This window comes from Protopterus annectens, chromosome 9.part0 (genome assembly GCF_019279795.1).
Source record: "Protopterus annectens isolate FY-2018-M chromosome 9.part0, PAN1.0, whole genome shotgun sequence".
NCBI classification, from domain to species: Eukaryota; Metazoa; Chordata; order Ceratodontiformes; family Protopteridae; genus Protopterus; species Protopterus annectens.
The window spans coordinates 1,122,525,007-1,122,540,725 of record NC_056743.1 but is presented as its reverse complement, the minus strand read 5'-3'; the positions used below and the strand labels follow the sequence as shown (position 1 = coordinate 1,122,540,725).

The 15,719-nt window shown below is 35.7% G+C and overlaps 1 protein-coding gene across 2 annotated transcripts in view; it reads left to right on the top strand.

The window, feature by feature from the left end:
- Window positions 1–15,719, top strand: part of NCKAP1L (NCK associated protein 1 like) — a 1,498,172-nt gene that overhangs the window by 1,211,545 nt on the left and 270,908 nt on the right. For both annotated transcript variants that reach the window (XM_044083976.1, XM_044083975.1), the window contains one exon: window positions 2,510–2,592. In XM_044083976.1, the coding sequence (XP_043939911.1) occupies window positions 2,510–2,592 (83 nt within the window). The remainder of the gene's footprint in view (window positions 1–2,509; window positions 2,593–15,719) is intronic.

Genomic DNA, 15,719 nt, shown 5'->3' with positions numbered 1-15,719 from the left:
TGAGTTATTTTACCCCTAAAATAGAATATTTAGTTTTTAGCTCCACCCTCAGTTCACAGGTAATTAACCTTAATTGAGCTGTTCTAATTTTTGTGTGACTCAACAAAAGACACAGCTATAATTTCTTTCCTAGTTTAAATGCACACACAAAAGCAAAATACAAGTAAAAACAATGTAGAGAAAATGAATCACAATATACAAAAAAGAAAGCAATGAAGCAATACAAAATACAAGAAAGCAAAAACAAACTAACCTTTTCCTTACAGCAATCTCTGACAGAGTGAGCTTTGCCAGTAAAGCCAGAAAGGCTTTACCATCTGGTCAGGTTGCACTTTATTTTGATAGTAATAGCACTATATTCATTTGAGAATTAATTGCTATTTACATGAGCTGCTATTGCCACCAAGTACTGCAAGCCTGAAAGCAAACCAGATAGCTCACAGGAAAGAATCATTGATATCAGGAGTAACACGAGACCTCATTTTAAATGCAGTTGTAATTATCTCATGCTTAGCTGCTGGCATTAAGCAGCTGATTTACATACTACAGAAAAGTAATTAAGATGAGTATGACTTAAAGTAAAAAAAAAAAAAACATAGCTCTGAACAAGTTGGATGTTATATGATTTGTCACCGGACACATTGCGTCGCAAGCTGAAAAGTATGTGATTTTTGTCAATAGTACATTTTTGAATTATGTAATGGTCAAACTTCAGCAGATCGAGTGTTACATAATTCTGGAGGTCTTCCTCTTTCTATGAGGTTGTGGGACCCTGGGGTTGATATATTTATTTTCAGGGTTGTGAAAATAAAATATATAGGAAAGCTGAGGGTGGAATGCTAAAGTCCAGGAAGATAAAAAAAAATCTGAAAGGAGTGCAGAAAAATGTGGGAGATAGAAAAGCTGGATCAGGCAAGGAAGGACCACTGGTTGGCTAAGGCAGCAGTTCTAATCACAGGGAACAAGGCATCAGAGGTACTCTATCAGCTTCTGGAAAGTGATTCAGCAGATGGCATAAAGACACTCTATCAGGTTGCAGGGCAAAGAAAGAAAATAAAAGAAGATAACTATCTACCACTGTTCATAACAGATGCCAGCAACAACCTGCTTACCAGCTGACAGGGAATCAAAGGCAGATGGAAGCAGTGCCCACCCCTGATGAAGTAAAAACAGCACTGAGGAAAATAAAGTCAGGAGAAACAGCAGGCACAGATGAGATCAAAGCAGATATGATCAAAATGTTGGCTGAGATAGAGGAGAAGTGGCAATATGGAGAGACAGGAGTATCCCAGGTGATGGGAAATAAGGATTATGGTGCCAGTGTATAAGAACAAAGGGGTATGTACAACCGTGAGCAGTATAGCTGTATCAAACTCCTGTCATACTGCATGATAGTTCTGTACACACTTTTTTTGTATCAATAAATTGTTCTTTGACTGATAGAGTTAACAACTTGATGAATTATCTTGCAGTGTCTAAACATCATTCATAGAAAGTCCTAATGTATTACAACAGTTTAGTCAACAAGTGAGTGATAAATGCATTTTTTATTTGTGTGACCTTCCTTTTTTCATTTTATTTTCAATGGAATGGGATGCAAGGGTGGTTTACATACAGTAATATAATGCATTATACGTATCAGTTGTTTTAGCATGTTTATTATTCAAGATTAACTGTGGCTTCTTTATGTTGAATGTACTGTACTTGATTTCATTTTATTCAAACAATTGCTTTAGTCACATTCATTCTGAAAGTGCAAGCTACAGTCTCACTGTTATGCCAGCTATGTTAGATAAATAAGAACAAAGCCACACTTAGGTAAGTTCTGTTTGAAAAGAAAATACTCCTGTGTGACAGTTTGTCAACACTCTACTCATTGGTCTCAGTTTTAACAACAGATGTAGAATATATTATTCACTGACAAGAACAGTATATTAGGAGAAATTTAAGCAATCATCATTATAGGGTAAATTTGTACTCCCCCCACTCATGCTGAGGACTGTGTTTCCTCCCATAGACATAAAAAAAAAAAAAAAAAAAAAAAGAAAAACTAATACCTCTTGAATACAGATAAAGCAATGCCTGAATTAGTCCTAGAGTTAACAGGCAGGTCTTCTAAGAATAACAAATTGTATTTGGTGTTCTAAGTTTTGATCACATTCCTTCATAAAATGAAACTGAAGGATATATATAAAACAAAACATATATACTATTAAGTCTTGAGGCTGACATAAGAAGTACTGCTATCTGGATTTCTATACTATCCCATACTCTGGGATTATTTAAAATTCTCCATATCTGTACCTGCAAATGCTGCTAAATTACATTGAAGCTGAGTAGAACGTATTGAAAAAAACACCAATAACATTCTGTTGCTAATAAATAATATTCTTCTTTGAGTACCATTCTATCTGATTGACAGCTTGCTGCCCAGTGAAATAAGTACATAGATGTTATAATGACTGAAGGGAATAGAATAGGCTGAAACATTGTTCATTTTGTTTTCTAGCTGCTGACAATGTCTTGAAGAGGATGACCATTATTGGCACAATCTTAGCATTTCGCTCCATGGCAATGGATGGACTTAGAGAGGTATTCCATGAATCATTTTGTAACGATTTCCATATGCAGTAATAGCTGAAGTATGCAGATTGTCTCTGTCAGCAACTCATGAGGACATTCATTTTAATCTACTTTATTTTCATTTATGAGCAAGTTGCTTTTAGTTACCTATGTTTGTATTGGCATAGAGATCCTTTTACTGAGGTAACTACTTGTCAAAGTACATACAGCTAAGGATCCAAAAGTAAAATTCAGGGGATTCAAGGGAATACAAGATTCTTAACAAATGAAGAAAAATTACAAACAGAAAAACAATATTGAATGGAGAAATAATATGGAATTTCAATAATGGGAGCTGTTTTTGAATAGTGAGTCTATGTAAAAAATGTGTGAAAATTTTAGATATAAAATTAGCTAAGATGGGAAGACTCACTGTTGTAGATTTAAGGTGGCAGGAAAAGTTAATAGTCTTATAGCTATATATGCATACATCACCTATAGAGAAAGGAAAAATGTATTTCTTCAGTTATTAGATTATGCAGTAGTAAACATGAACATTATAACAACAGATATAAGAAAAATGATTGAAGTTATGAAATGTAGTAAATTGGAATTATGTAATAGAGAAGAATGGACATATAGAAGAGGTACACTAAAATCGGAATGCAATTATTTCATAATGTCAGAAAGCATAAGTGAAGGAAAATCAGTTGTAACAGGATTGACAGATCATTTGACTATATGGATAGAAGTAAATAAAAATAAGGAATACATTAAGCTAGGTAAGGGTATAAAAAGAGCAAATGAAAAAGTATGGAAAGCAAAGGGAAAAGAGATAATACAATTACTATGAGGGATATATATAATAAGTGTTCAGAATGGTAGATTATTTTAAAAAGAAAATACAAAAGATGTTTTTACAATGGCAAAAATGAGACAAGAAATATCAGAAAACAAGGCTATATTAAAACATATGACTGTGTGTTTGAAATAAGAAAGAGTACTATGATAAAGACAGAGAGCTATATAAAGGAAATTATGAAAAAATTAAAGAATCCTTATATAAAGAAAGATTTTTACTACAAGGTTAAAAAAAAAAAAAGGTATCAGCTGGTTTAAGTAAGATAGTAAAAGGGAAGATTACTGTGATGAGAGAAATGAAGGACAAACAAGGGAAGACAAATAACTCAATTTCAAATTATGGATAGTGTAATAAAGCATATGGAGGAAATGTTTAAAACAATAAGGGGAGAAAGTAATAAAACATGAATATTAAAAAAAAATTCTGAAGAACGAATAAGGAAATTGAGAAAAATTTGGATGAATTAAATAGTGTTTAAATAATTAAATATAGACTCTGCTGCAGGTCTTGATGGAACTAGGTTTAAAATTGCTAAAAATCTAGAGGAATGGCAAAAAATATGTATTACGAGTATTAAATGATTAAATGGTGGTTTTAAGCATAAGAAATTATGTAGTGGTGTATTAAAGTTTATATGGAAGAAATGAGAAAAAGAGAACATGCATAATTAGAGAACAATAATGTTGAATAATACATATGACAAGATATTTATGAAAATAATACAAAGAAGACTTGAACACAAGATGGAATACATTATGGAAGAAAGTTTATATGTTATAAAAAGAAAATAATATCAAGAATGTTTAATGATAAGAGAAATGGTGGGTGATATTTTAGAAAGAGGAGAAAAAAACATATTGTAGGAGATGTTAAGCATTTGACTCAATTGAACATGAAATATTATGGGACATAAAAGGATTTAATTTCAGTAATAAAATTAAGAATGTTTGTATGTCACCTTACAGATTTAATAAAATAAATGTTTTGAAATGGTTTGGTAAATGGATAGAGAAGTAAAGAAATAGAGATGGCTAAAGGGATAAGACAAGGATGTCATTTAAGCAGCATTTTATTTGTCTTAGTTATGAATGTGGTTGTTAGTGAAGTTAATACTAAATTGAATAATGTGAAATATACAATACATAAAGATGTCAAAATACCAATATTAATGACATATGAGGATAATATAATCATAATAGCTAAAATAGTCTAGGGATAAGATAAGCAGTAGTTTGTGTAGTTGATTATTTGAAAGGAATTGATTTGATTTTAAACAATGATAAAAGCAAAGGTATTGAGAGTCAGGAATAATAGCAGATATTCAATTTACAGGTAAATATGCATATAACACACAATGGAAAACATTATTAAAAAAATTAAAATAAATGTGTTTGTTATGGAAAACATATAAACTTGTATACAAGAAAAAAAGTGAATTTGATAAATTTAGTACTGATGGGTAACATTGTGGTATCAACCTTCAATAGCAGTGCCTTGCTTTGGATCTGTTTTGCAGCTAGTGGTCTTATTCTTATTATAGTTTTATACCAAGTATTTCACTTATCCTCTATTTCATCAAATGTTATATTCCAGAATTAAAAATAACAGATAAAAAATATGTAATATGGATAATATGGAATGAGAGAATTAAAGAAATTATGTTTAATGGGGAATGGTTATTGTCAACATTATTGAAAAATACTAGATGGTAGTTATGGAAAAGGGAGTGGAGGTCTGACTTGAATAAGAATGTATAAATATGAGGGAAAAATGAATAATTCTTATGTACTAACAGGAATGTGTATATTATTAAATTTTGTAAATATATAGAGACAAATATGTAAATTTTGTAAATAAGTTATTTATGCAAATCAGCTATGTAAATAAGATGTAAATAAAGGACACCTACTCTTTGTGATAGGTTCAGTGGGATCTTTTATATCCACCTGAGCTACTACCAGCTCAAATAAATGGGACCTCAGTGTAACATTTCCTATGAAAGATAACATGAACAAGTGTGCAGCAATCCCCACCAGATATGTATCTGGCTTTAGCAGTATCTAGGGCTGCTCATGGTAGTAGTATTCCTCCTCCCCAGCTCTTCATTTGAAGAGTAAAACAGAAAGACATGCTGCTTACACTGACACACCAGCAAAAAGTCTGCTCAAAATTAAAAGAAAAGAAAAATATTTCTCTCACACTATAGCAAACTGCTTACTAGAGATTTAGCAAGCATTTGTTAAAGTTTATATCTCCCATGGAGTGCTACACCACTCAGGTTTTATAGTTACAAAGTTACAAAAACAAGAAAAATATATTTTTTTTCTTTTTAAACTGTAACAAACTGCTTGCTACAATTGTATTTAGTAGTTTCTATAGTTTATTCACAGAGTGCTACAATGCTCAGATTTTTGGCTAGAAAAAAAAAGAAACAAATTTTGTTCTATTTATTGTATTTTTAAACTGTAGAAACCGCTTGCTACAAATGCAGCAAGCAGTTGTTACAGTTTAGGCCATGCATGGAGTACTACAGCCTTCAGGTCTTTCAACACCAAAGGCAAGTATACTACCTGTTGTGCCACTGACACTGCTCATCTTTTTCTAAATGCACATGAATCCCAGTCATGAAATAATTGGTCACATCATTAAAAATGATGCTGTCATTAAAGATCTAGGGACAGCAGTAGAAAACAATGTATATAATTGGTATAGTGATATGTGTATAAAAATAGGTATTTATATAATATTCACAAAAAGCAGAACAGAAATGTTTTTACATGGTAAGACAGTGCAAAGTGTGAACAGATTGTGTATATATTGTGGACAAGTAAAGCACTCCAAAGATGAACGTTAATAAAACTTGGATGAGGTGTGGCAGATCATGACATGTTTCATTAGACTGATCTTATAATAAAGTAATTTAAAAAAATCTAAAGAATTTAAAGGTGGTATTTCACTGTAAAGACAAATTAAAAATAGTTGAAGTTGCAGGTCTTAGAAATATTGCAAAAGTTTGACTTTAGTAAGGAATGGTACATATACTTTGTAATTTATTAAGGTAATGCATGTATTGCTCCAAGGAATGCTTATTTATTATTTTATTTTACATTTGTTAACTGGGGGTGTCTGACTGAGCCAAAAATACCCTTTTTCAGCAGAGGCCTGGGGAGAAAAGCTCCACAAAGAAAAATTACAGACACATTTAGTTATTTAGACATGATCAGTATACACACAAAATATAAGAGACATGGTTTTACAGTGGTATACAGCACATCAACAGTTACAGTGGAGAGAAACAAAAAAATATTAATTTTAAAAAATAAAGGTAATTAATAGATTTGTGGTGTACAGCTGAAATTTGGAACATAGGTAGAATACATACATAGTACACCGGTACAGTACATACATTGTAGATTAGCCAGTGTTTGTGAGTAACATTGAAAACTATTATCAAGTAAACTAGATTTAGTATGTATACATTATCCGCTTTCACTAGCCTGGGGAGCAGTCATGGCACTGCCAACTTTGCTTGAGATGTTGCCTGATGAGGTCTTTAAAGGAGGTTTTGGATGATGTGTTTTGAATGCTAGTAGGGACAGAGTTACATTTTTTGCCACTGAACTACTATATAGCACATCTCCAAAGCTATTGTAGCTGTTGGTGTCTTCTAATAGTAGTTTGCTTGATGATCTAAGAGGCCTTTTGGCTGAGTGATGTTGTACTAGGTTGTTGAGGGCAGGACACTTATTGGGGAGGTAATAGATAGAATGACAGAGGCAGAGCTGATTGTAGGTTAGGAGGTTGGGCAGTTCAAGCCAGTGGAGCTGTCTCAAAGCAGTAGAGTGATGAGTTCTATATGAGCAATTTGCAGCAAAGCGGGCAATTTTGTTATAGCAGGCTTCCATTTTGCTTAGTTCAGTTTTGTTGAGATTAGTCAGAATGGGAGATGCATAGAGTAGGGTGGATAGAAGTTGGGAGTGAGCAATGGCTGATCTTGTGTTGTTGGTAAGAAATGGTTTGATATGGTAGTGACCCCAGTTTGGCATGTACTTTTTTAATAGTTAAGTTGAGATGACTATCAAATTTTAGGTGGGAGTCTATGGTTATTCCCAATAGCTTAGTCTGTGCCACTGGAGCTATTGGGGTAGCATTTGTGGAGTAGACTGTTAGTGATTTTGTTAGAACTAGTTATAATCATAAGCTGAGTTTTCTTTGGATTGAGGATAATTTGGGCTTTGGTAAGGTAGTTTTCAATGTCAGAGAATGCTAGTTGAGTTGTTTGCAGGAGGGTGCGAATGTTTTGTGCAGCCCAGATTAAGGTAGTGTCATCTGCATACTGAATGATAGATGCATGCTGTGTGGAGGTATGGAGGTCATTTGTGAAGACTGTGAATAGTAGTGGTCCTAAGATAGAACCCTGTGGGACTCCTATAGTTATGGGCAGCTGAGGAGAGCGAGAATTTTCCCACTTCACAGCTTGGTACCTGTCAGTTAAGTAGCTTTGGGACCAGGTAAGAGTGGAATTTGATATTGGTTTAGTTTTTTTTAGCAGGATTTGGTGTGAGACTGTGTCAAATGCTTTGGACATATCCAAAAAAAGAGTTGACACATGTAGGCCTTCATTTTTGAGATGGTTTACTGTGTCTGTGAAGCAGAGGAGGGCTGTAGTGGTACTATGGGCAGGTCTGAAACCATGCTGAGTAGGTGACAGGATTTTGCTGTCTAGGAGATAGTTTAGCATCTGGGTATGGATGCATTTTTCTAGGATTTTGGCCAGGGGGGGAGAGTAAAGCAATGGGTCTGTAGTTATTAAGTTCAGTGGAGGTCCCTCCTTTATGTATGGGTGTACACAGGATATTTTCTAGAGTTTGGGCACATAGTTTTCAACAATTGATCTGTTTATGAGAGTGGAGACTGGGATAGCAATAGCATCTGCTGTGAATTTCAAGAAATAGCTGGGGAGTAGGTCGGCTGCTGTTGATGAAATTTTTAGTTTGGAGAGTATACTTTTGATTGAAGTGGTGGAAACTGTTTTGATGGTAAAGCTTGTATTAGTGTTATTTGTGTTGGATGGGATAGTGAGGAAGGAACTGTCCTGTGATACTAAGGATAGAATTGAGTTCACAAAGTGGGAGTTGAATTGTGTTTCGGTAGGAACTTTAGTGTCAGGGGTGGTTGGTTTGGGGGTAGCCTTTTGGGTGGATTTTAGTAGCTGTTTTACATTTTTCCAAAATTTTTGGGGGTTGTGTTGGTATTTAGTTTGTAATGTTGTGTAGTTGGATTTTTTGTCCAGCCTAATGCATTTTTTTGCATGGTTGCGCAGTTCTTGGTACTTAGTTAGGCTTTGTGTTTCTTTGTTTTTTTGATAGTAAAGCCAGGCAGTGTCTCTGGACTTGAGGATTTGTTTGGCTTCTTTACTGAGCCAGGGGTTTGTAGAGGTTCTAACCTTGATATTGCACAATGGAGCGACAGTGTCTAGGTGTTGTAGAAATGTTTTGTTAAAATATGCTACAGTCTGGTCAAGTGGGAGGGTTTTTAGGGGGGGGTCCAGTCACAGTTACAGAGTAAAGTGTTGAGGACCTCAGAAGATAATTTTTTTGTGTTTCTAGTGGATATGTAGTTAGTAGTTTTGCATATGCTTGTTCTACTATGTATAAAGTATATTATGTTGTGGTCATTTAAGGTGTCTGTGAGACTGCCTGTGTGAGGGTACAATGTAAGGTTGTTAAGTAGGACCCAGTCAAGGATGGATTCCCTTTTAGAATTTTTATCACATCTAGTTGGAATTTGGTCTAGCTGCTGGTAGCCATGGAGATTTATTAGATTACTTGGTGGTTCTAATATACAGGTGAACCAACCTAGGCTGAAGTCCCACAGAATAAGGGTTTCTTGTGAGTATGTGGAAGAACAGCAGGATAAGAAGTCTTCAAGGCTAGCAGGTGTATTACCAGGTGGAATGTAGATCACAATTGTGGTGATGACCTTTTTACGGTGAAGTTGAAGTTGTGAGATAAGTATGTCCCAATTATTGGGGGAGGGGTAGGAGTTTGGTAATTGACGGACAGGTAAGTTGGACTTGTATAGTAAGGCAGTTCCACCCCCTTTACGAAGTGGTCTGTCTTGTCTAATGATATTGTAGCTGGTAGGGAGAACTTCTGAGTTAGCTATGTTTTTATTTAGCCAGATTTCTGTTAAAGCAACTATGTCTGGTAAGAAGATGATAAAAAATAAGTTTTACAGACACAAGAATTGTGAGGGGAGCTAGACACTCCGTAAAAGAAAAAGAAGGCACAGACAAAAATAAAGAATGGGAACATGAAGCCCTTAACTTTGTGATTAGTTGAAAAGGTATTTACAGTCAGGAATTACTGAGTTGATACAGAAAAAAAGCTGTTGCTATTTGTATGTTGCAAGACATCAGACCAGTAGCAAATACAGAAAGAGAATATACAGACATCTTTTTTATAATATCAAAGGTATATGGCCCCTTGGTGTTGAAGAATGATCCAGAGTTGTATCACTTTTTAGTTCTTTTTTTAAAACTGGTTATTAAGAAGCAGGTGGTAGTTTATTCAGGAAGAACTGTATGTATAGTTGTTGACATAAAGGGCAACCTGTGTAGACTTATTACTGCACATGTTCCAGTTACACCTGAATAACACCATCAGGTATTAATAAGCCTTTATTTCAACATCAGTATGAATTAGTTTACATGGAGACTTTAATATAATAGAAATGTTTGGATGGAGGAAAGGAGAAAAAGGACAGGAGAATCGGATGTAAAATGTGGCAAACACTTAGAAGGACCCTTACAGCTACTTGAGCCCCAGGTACCCAAAACCCAGGAATATGAAACCATGGGACTGAGCAGCTGTTTTCCCATCCACACACCTGGCTGAGCAGCAGCTCAAACTCAGATATGAGTTTCAGAGGTACAACTGCCACAGTGGTCAGATGCTATCAAGGTCTCAGCATGGAACTGGTATGTGGGGAAGGGCTTCAGGTTTAAGGAGAGGGGGGAAATTTTATGTTATGGGAGTGATTGGGAGCTAACTCAGTTTGGGTTAGGGAGCAATTGGGGGTTGTCTCATTTATGGTTAGGGACTGAAGGGGAGTTTGCTCAGAGCTAGAGGCAGGGAGAGAAGAGGAGTTTTTAGGTTTAGGGTCAGGGTTCTGGGAGGGATAGTTAGCTTAGTGGTAATGCATGTGAATCAGGGTAGTGGGGCTTAGGGCACTTGCCAATACAAGTGAATGGCAGCAGGGAAGTGTGTGGTGAGCTAATGGTACACAAGCACTTGCAGTAGATCTGCAGTTAGCAAATAGTACCCATGATTTGGGTGAGGAACTGTAATAATCTGCTTCCTGTAGGATATAGTTTGATTTCCCCAGCCTCCATTGCCTGCTGCTTGACTCATTTGGGTCATTTAAGCAGCAGTGCTCCTGACTCAGTCTAGTAAAGTTTCCTGTGACTTAGTTCTCTACCCTGGTTAATTAACAAACACAAATGCAAATAAATAAATATATCAAATTTCATACAGGATTATGAACTTACTGCTTTTGAGCTCTTTCCATCAGCTTATTCAGAAATGCAGTATGTTCTACACTGCGCACTTAGTTTTACAAAATTCTCCAGTGTGCTGGTTGTGATTTTCATGTAAATACATGTACAAATGAGCTTAAGATGAGTTTAAAGTAAGGTGTTGATATGGTTAGCAAATTAGAAATTTGGCCTTAGAGAAGGTTTGGCTAGAAAATCTAGATTTTAAGGAATTATATTCAGGATGGGTAGAATTTTTTTAAACAAAAGTTTCAGTTTCATTTCATTTATTATATTTTTTACTTGAAATATTTAGGAAAGTATGTATTTATAATATCTCAAATAATTGCATTTTACAAATTAACACATACAAACATATAACTATTTAAAATAATTGGATAACAATTTTTAAGTATATATGCTCTATCGTGCAACAACAATTTTGAAAATAGTTCTAGTTTAAAATCAATGTCCAAAATAATACTGGTTTCTGGGCTTTTCATTTAGTATATAAGGGAATTTGTCACTAAAAGCAGCTAGTAAGACTAGTTACTTTCAAGATGAAACTATGGAACAAGGTTTAAATACAGTCGGAAGCATGGCTATTATGGATTATATACTTAAATCACATGAGAGATGTCTGAAGCATTTACTGATATAGGTCAGTGGGCCAAAAACCATACAAAGAGGACAATGCAAATTATGACACAATGGCATCCTAATGAAGAACCACAGACTGAGTGCATAATGATACGCAGATGAGGATGGGGACACTAAGTCAAAATTCATTGTCATCAAGTGAGAAATGGTGGAGGCACCTGCATCTTTATATAAATGCAAAGGTGACACCAGAACCTTTGCCACTGCGAGTAAAATGTTGGCAACAGCACAAACCTGTGTAAGTCAGCATTTGCTGAGCTCAGCTGACATTGTCCTAGATGTGCAATGCGACTCCTCACACAGTAGAAAGCACTACTATTGAGGCATTATTTATTTATGTATTTATTTTACATTTGTTGACCGGACTAGTCTAACTGGATATATGTCCATTTTTAGAAGAGGCCTGGGGAGAAAAGCTCCAATGAACACAACAGAATTAACAAACGTTAAAGGTTACAATAAAATAAAGACAAACAGTAAGTAACCAGGTAGTAGGTTACAATAAAATAATAATAGCAATAGTATTGTACATAACACTGACTATGTACAGAATTTAACGTTACAGTGTTTTTACAGTTCCTGCTTTCATTTATGCTAATCAACATTGACAAGTAAGAAAGTAGAAACTAGGAAGTATTAGAATGGGGGTTAAATTTTAGTCAGGGTTACTGCAAGGGCATAACCAGTGCATTCTAAGGAATAATTTGTTTGAAGATGGGTAGGGATGGAAGTGAATTAAGTTCACTAGGTAGAAGGTTTCAGTTTTTGCCAGCTGTGTTTGAGAACAGAGAGTCACCTGCCATGTTGTTGGACTTATGCTAACTAGTAGTTTATTTGATGAGCATAAGGTATTAAGATTTTTATAGGGGGTTATGAGGTTTGAGAGTATTGGAGTTTTGTTAGGTTGATTAAGGACCTTATGGACAATTGTAAGTTGGTTGAATTGAAGCTGATTCTGTAGTTAAAGCCATCATAGTTGTTTTAGGTTCTGACAGTGATGGCTTCTGAAGGGATTTCCAGTGGCAAATCGGCAATGTTATTATAAGCGCTAACTAGTTTGAGCAGGTTGTTTTTTGTTAGGTTTGTCTAGATTGGTGAGGCACAGAGCAGTGTAGAGATTAGATGAGAGTGGGCAATAGTAGTTCTAGCTGTAGAAGTAAGGAAGGGTTTAATCCTATATTGGGAGCCCATTTTTCTGTTAACTGTTTTTATAGTGTTATTAATATGAGTGTCGCAGTTAAGGTTGTTATCTATTGTAATTCCTAGGAGTTTGGTGGTAGAGTCAGGAGAAATGAGGGTACCATTTTTAGAGATGACCGAGAAGTCTATTGGGGTGGACTTATGGGTAGGAGAAAAGAGCAGGAGTTTTGTTTTTTTGGATTCAAGAGGAGACAACGTTTTAATAACCATGTCTCTACTCTGTTAAACACCTTCTGAGTTAGGGTTTGCAGTTCATAGGAAGAACTGGCTGTGCAGATAATTGTAGAAATGTCTGAATATTGTATACAGGTAGCTTGAGGAATAGCTAGATGCAGATCATTGATAAAAATTGAGAATAGTAGATGACCTAGAATTGAGCCCTGGGGAATACCCAGGGTGACTGGCAGGTGGGAAGATAGATTATTCTTCCAAAGCACTGCCTGCTACCTATTGTTGAGGTAGGAAGTGAACCATTGTATAGCTAGTGTATCAAGAGAAAGTGATTTGAAAATGTTTATAAGCAAAGGGTGGTTTACCATGTCTAAAGCTTTTGAAAGATCAATACAGAGAGCTGAAGAGAGAGAATATTATTGCGGTATCTGTTAATAGAATCGGTGAAGGATAAGAGGGTGGTAGTGGTACTATGGAATGGCCTAAAACCATGCTGGGTATTGGCTACTATGCTGTGCTGAATTAAATGGTTAAGTAGCTGATGATGAATGCATCTTTCCATGATTTTAGCTAAAGGGGATAATAGGGTTATAGGTCAATAGAGTATTCATTTGAGTTCCCACCTTTATGTAGGGGGTTAATGTGAGAAATTTTCCACATGGCTGGTATGGTTCCCTCATTAATGGTTCTGTTTATTATAAGTATAATTATGGGATAGGCTACAGATGTAGCTGCTTTTTGCAGATATTCAGCTGGGATCTGGTCAGCAGATGGAGTACAAGGCTTCAGTTTTTGGATGAGTTTGTAAATAAAATTAGTAGAGATGAGTTGTAATTGGAACGTAGGAAGAGGGCTCGTATTGGGGATAGGAAAGCTAAAGTTATCAGGGGATAGCTGGCTGGCCAGAGATTGTATGGCCTCAGTAAAGAAGGTATTGAAGGCATTAGCGGTTTCGATGGGGTTCACATTGTTAGCGTCTGTTGGGGTTGGTGTACTAGATTGACCAGGGTGTAGGAGTCTATTGATACTTGCCCAGAATCTCTGTGGTTTATTTTGGTGTGTTTGCTGTATTTTACAGTAGAGGTCTTTTTTATCTGACAGTATTGCTTTTTTTGTCATATTTCTCAGCTGTCTTAATACTTGTTGATCTGCTGGATTTTTAGTACTTTGCCACCTATCCCAGGTTTTATTTCTGAGTAGGATTTTTTGCCTGGTTTCTTTAGAGAGCCAAGGTGCCGGTTTTGATTTAATTCTGATGGTATGCTTAAGTGCATGCTGGTCAAGGATAGTTAAGAATCTAGAGTTAAAGTATTTGACAGCCTCAAGTGGGAGGGTTTTAAGGGGAGACCAATTGCAAGCACTAAGTTCACTTTGGAATAGCCCTAGGTTAAAATGATTGTTGTTCCGAATAGTCGTATATGTTGCGGGGTGAGAAATATTAATCTTTTCCTTGATTATGTAGGTCAATGAGTGAGCACTTACATAATCAGGGAAGGTCCCTACCTTATACGTTTGGCGGATGTTATTAGTAAGAATCCAGTCTAAGGTAGTCTCTTTTTTTATTTGGTTTGTTAATTCTGGTAGGGGAGGTAATGATTTGAGAGAAGCCATGAAGGTTAATATGGAAGTTGGATGTTCAGTGTTGATGCTCATCCAATCAATATTAAAGTTACCTAGGATTATAGTTTCTTGTGGGAAGGTTGATGTGACCCAGCTAAGTATATTTTCTAGTGTACTGATGTTGTTCCCAGGAGGTAAATAGATACAGATGATATATATGGATTTATTAGAATTGAGCTGTATTTTTGAGATGAGTAGTTCAGCATTATTGTCAGTAGGAGGGTTGTAGGATGAAGAGGTAACTATTAGGCCATCTTTGAATAGAATTGCTACTCCCCCATCCTTTATTTTGTTGAGATCACATCTCAATATATTGTAGCCTGGAGGTGTGATTTCATTATTTTGAGTTCCATGTTTTAACCATGTTTCTGTCAAACATAGGATGTCAAAGGAGTATACATCTAAGAGAGCATGGAGGTGGGCCGCTTTGTTATTTAAGCTACGAATATTGAGATGTGCTATCAGGAGTGAGTTGGGGAGTTTGGTATGGGAGAGTAGGACAGAGGGATTGAGAGTATGCAAATTAGTGGTTAGGACATTGGCTGGGCCTGGATTAGGGTGGATGTCTCCATCTTCTAAGGATTGTCTTTTTAGTCTAAGCAAAGGATTGTGTGTGTTACTAAACTTTCCTGGTTATTATGGTATTGTATGTAATGTGGGCCAGTCTGTGGTACTTTGATAGAAGGTAGCTTGCTGTGGATGCTATATTTATATGACTGAGAGAGGTAGTGAGAGATTGTATGGTTGTTTGTTTATGAGGATAGTGAAATTGAGAATAATTCAGATTTTTGAAGGAGGTTAGGAGATAGGCTAAGGTTAGAACAGGTATAAGTGTGGCAATGAGAAGTATTTTGGTAGAAGTCGAGTTAGTTATTATAGGAATGATTACTTCATACCAACTGATAGTCTAACAGATCCAAGACTGGTTATGCCTTGATAGTGGCATTATATGGGCACTGGTTGACCATTATGGCAAACAAATTGGAACTGAAGGATCCATGGAAACCAAAGCATGTGTAACACTTACCATTCCAGCTACAGGGACCTTTCAGAGACAAACTGAGCACACTTTGGATATTTCACAGGTACCAGCCTATAGAATACTGA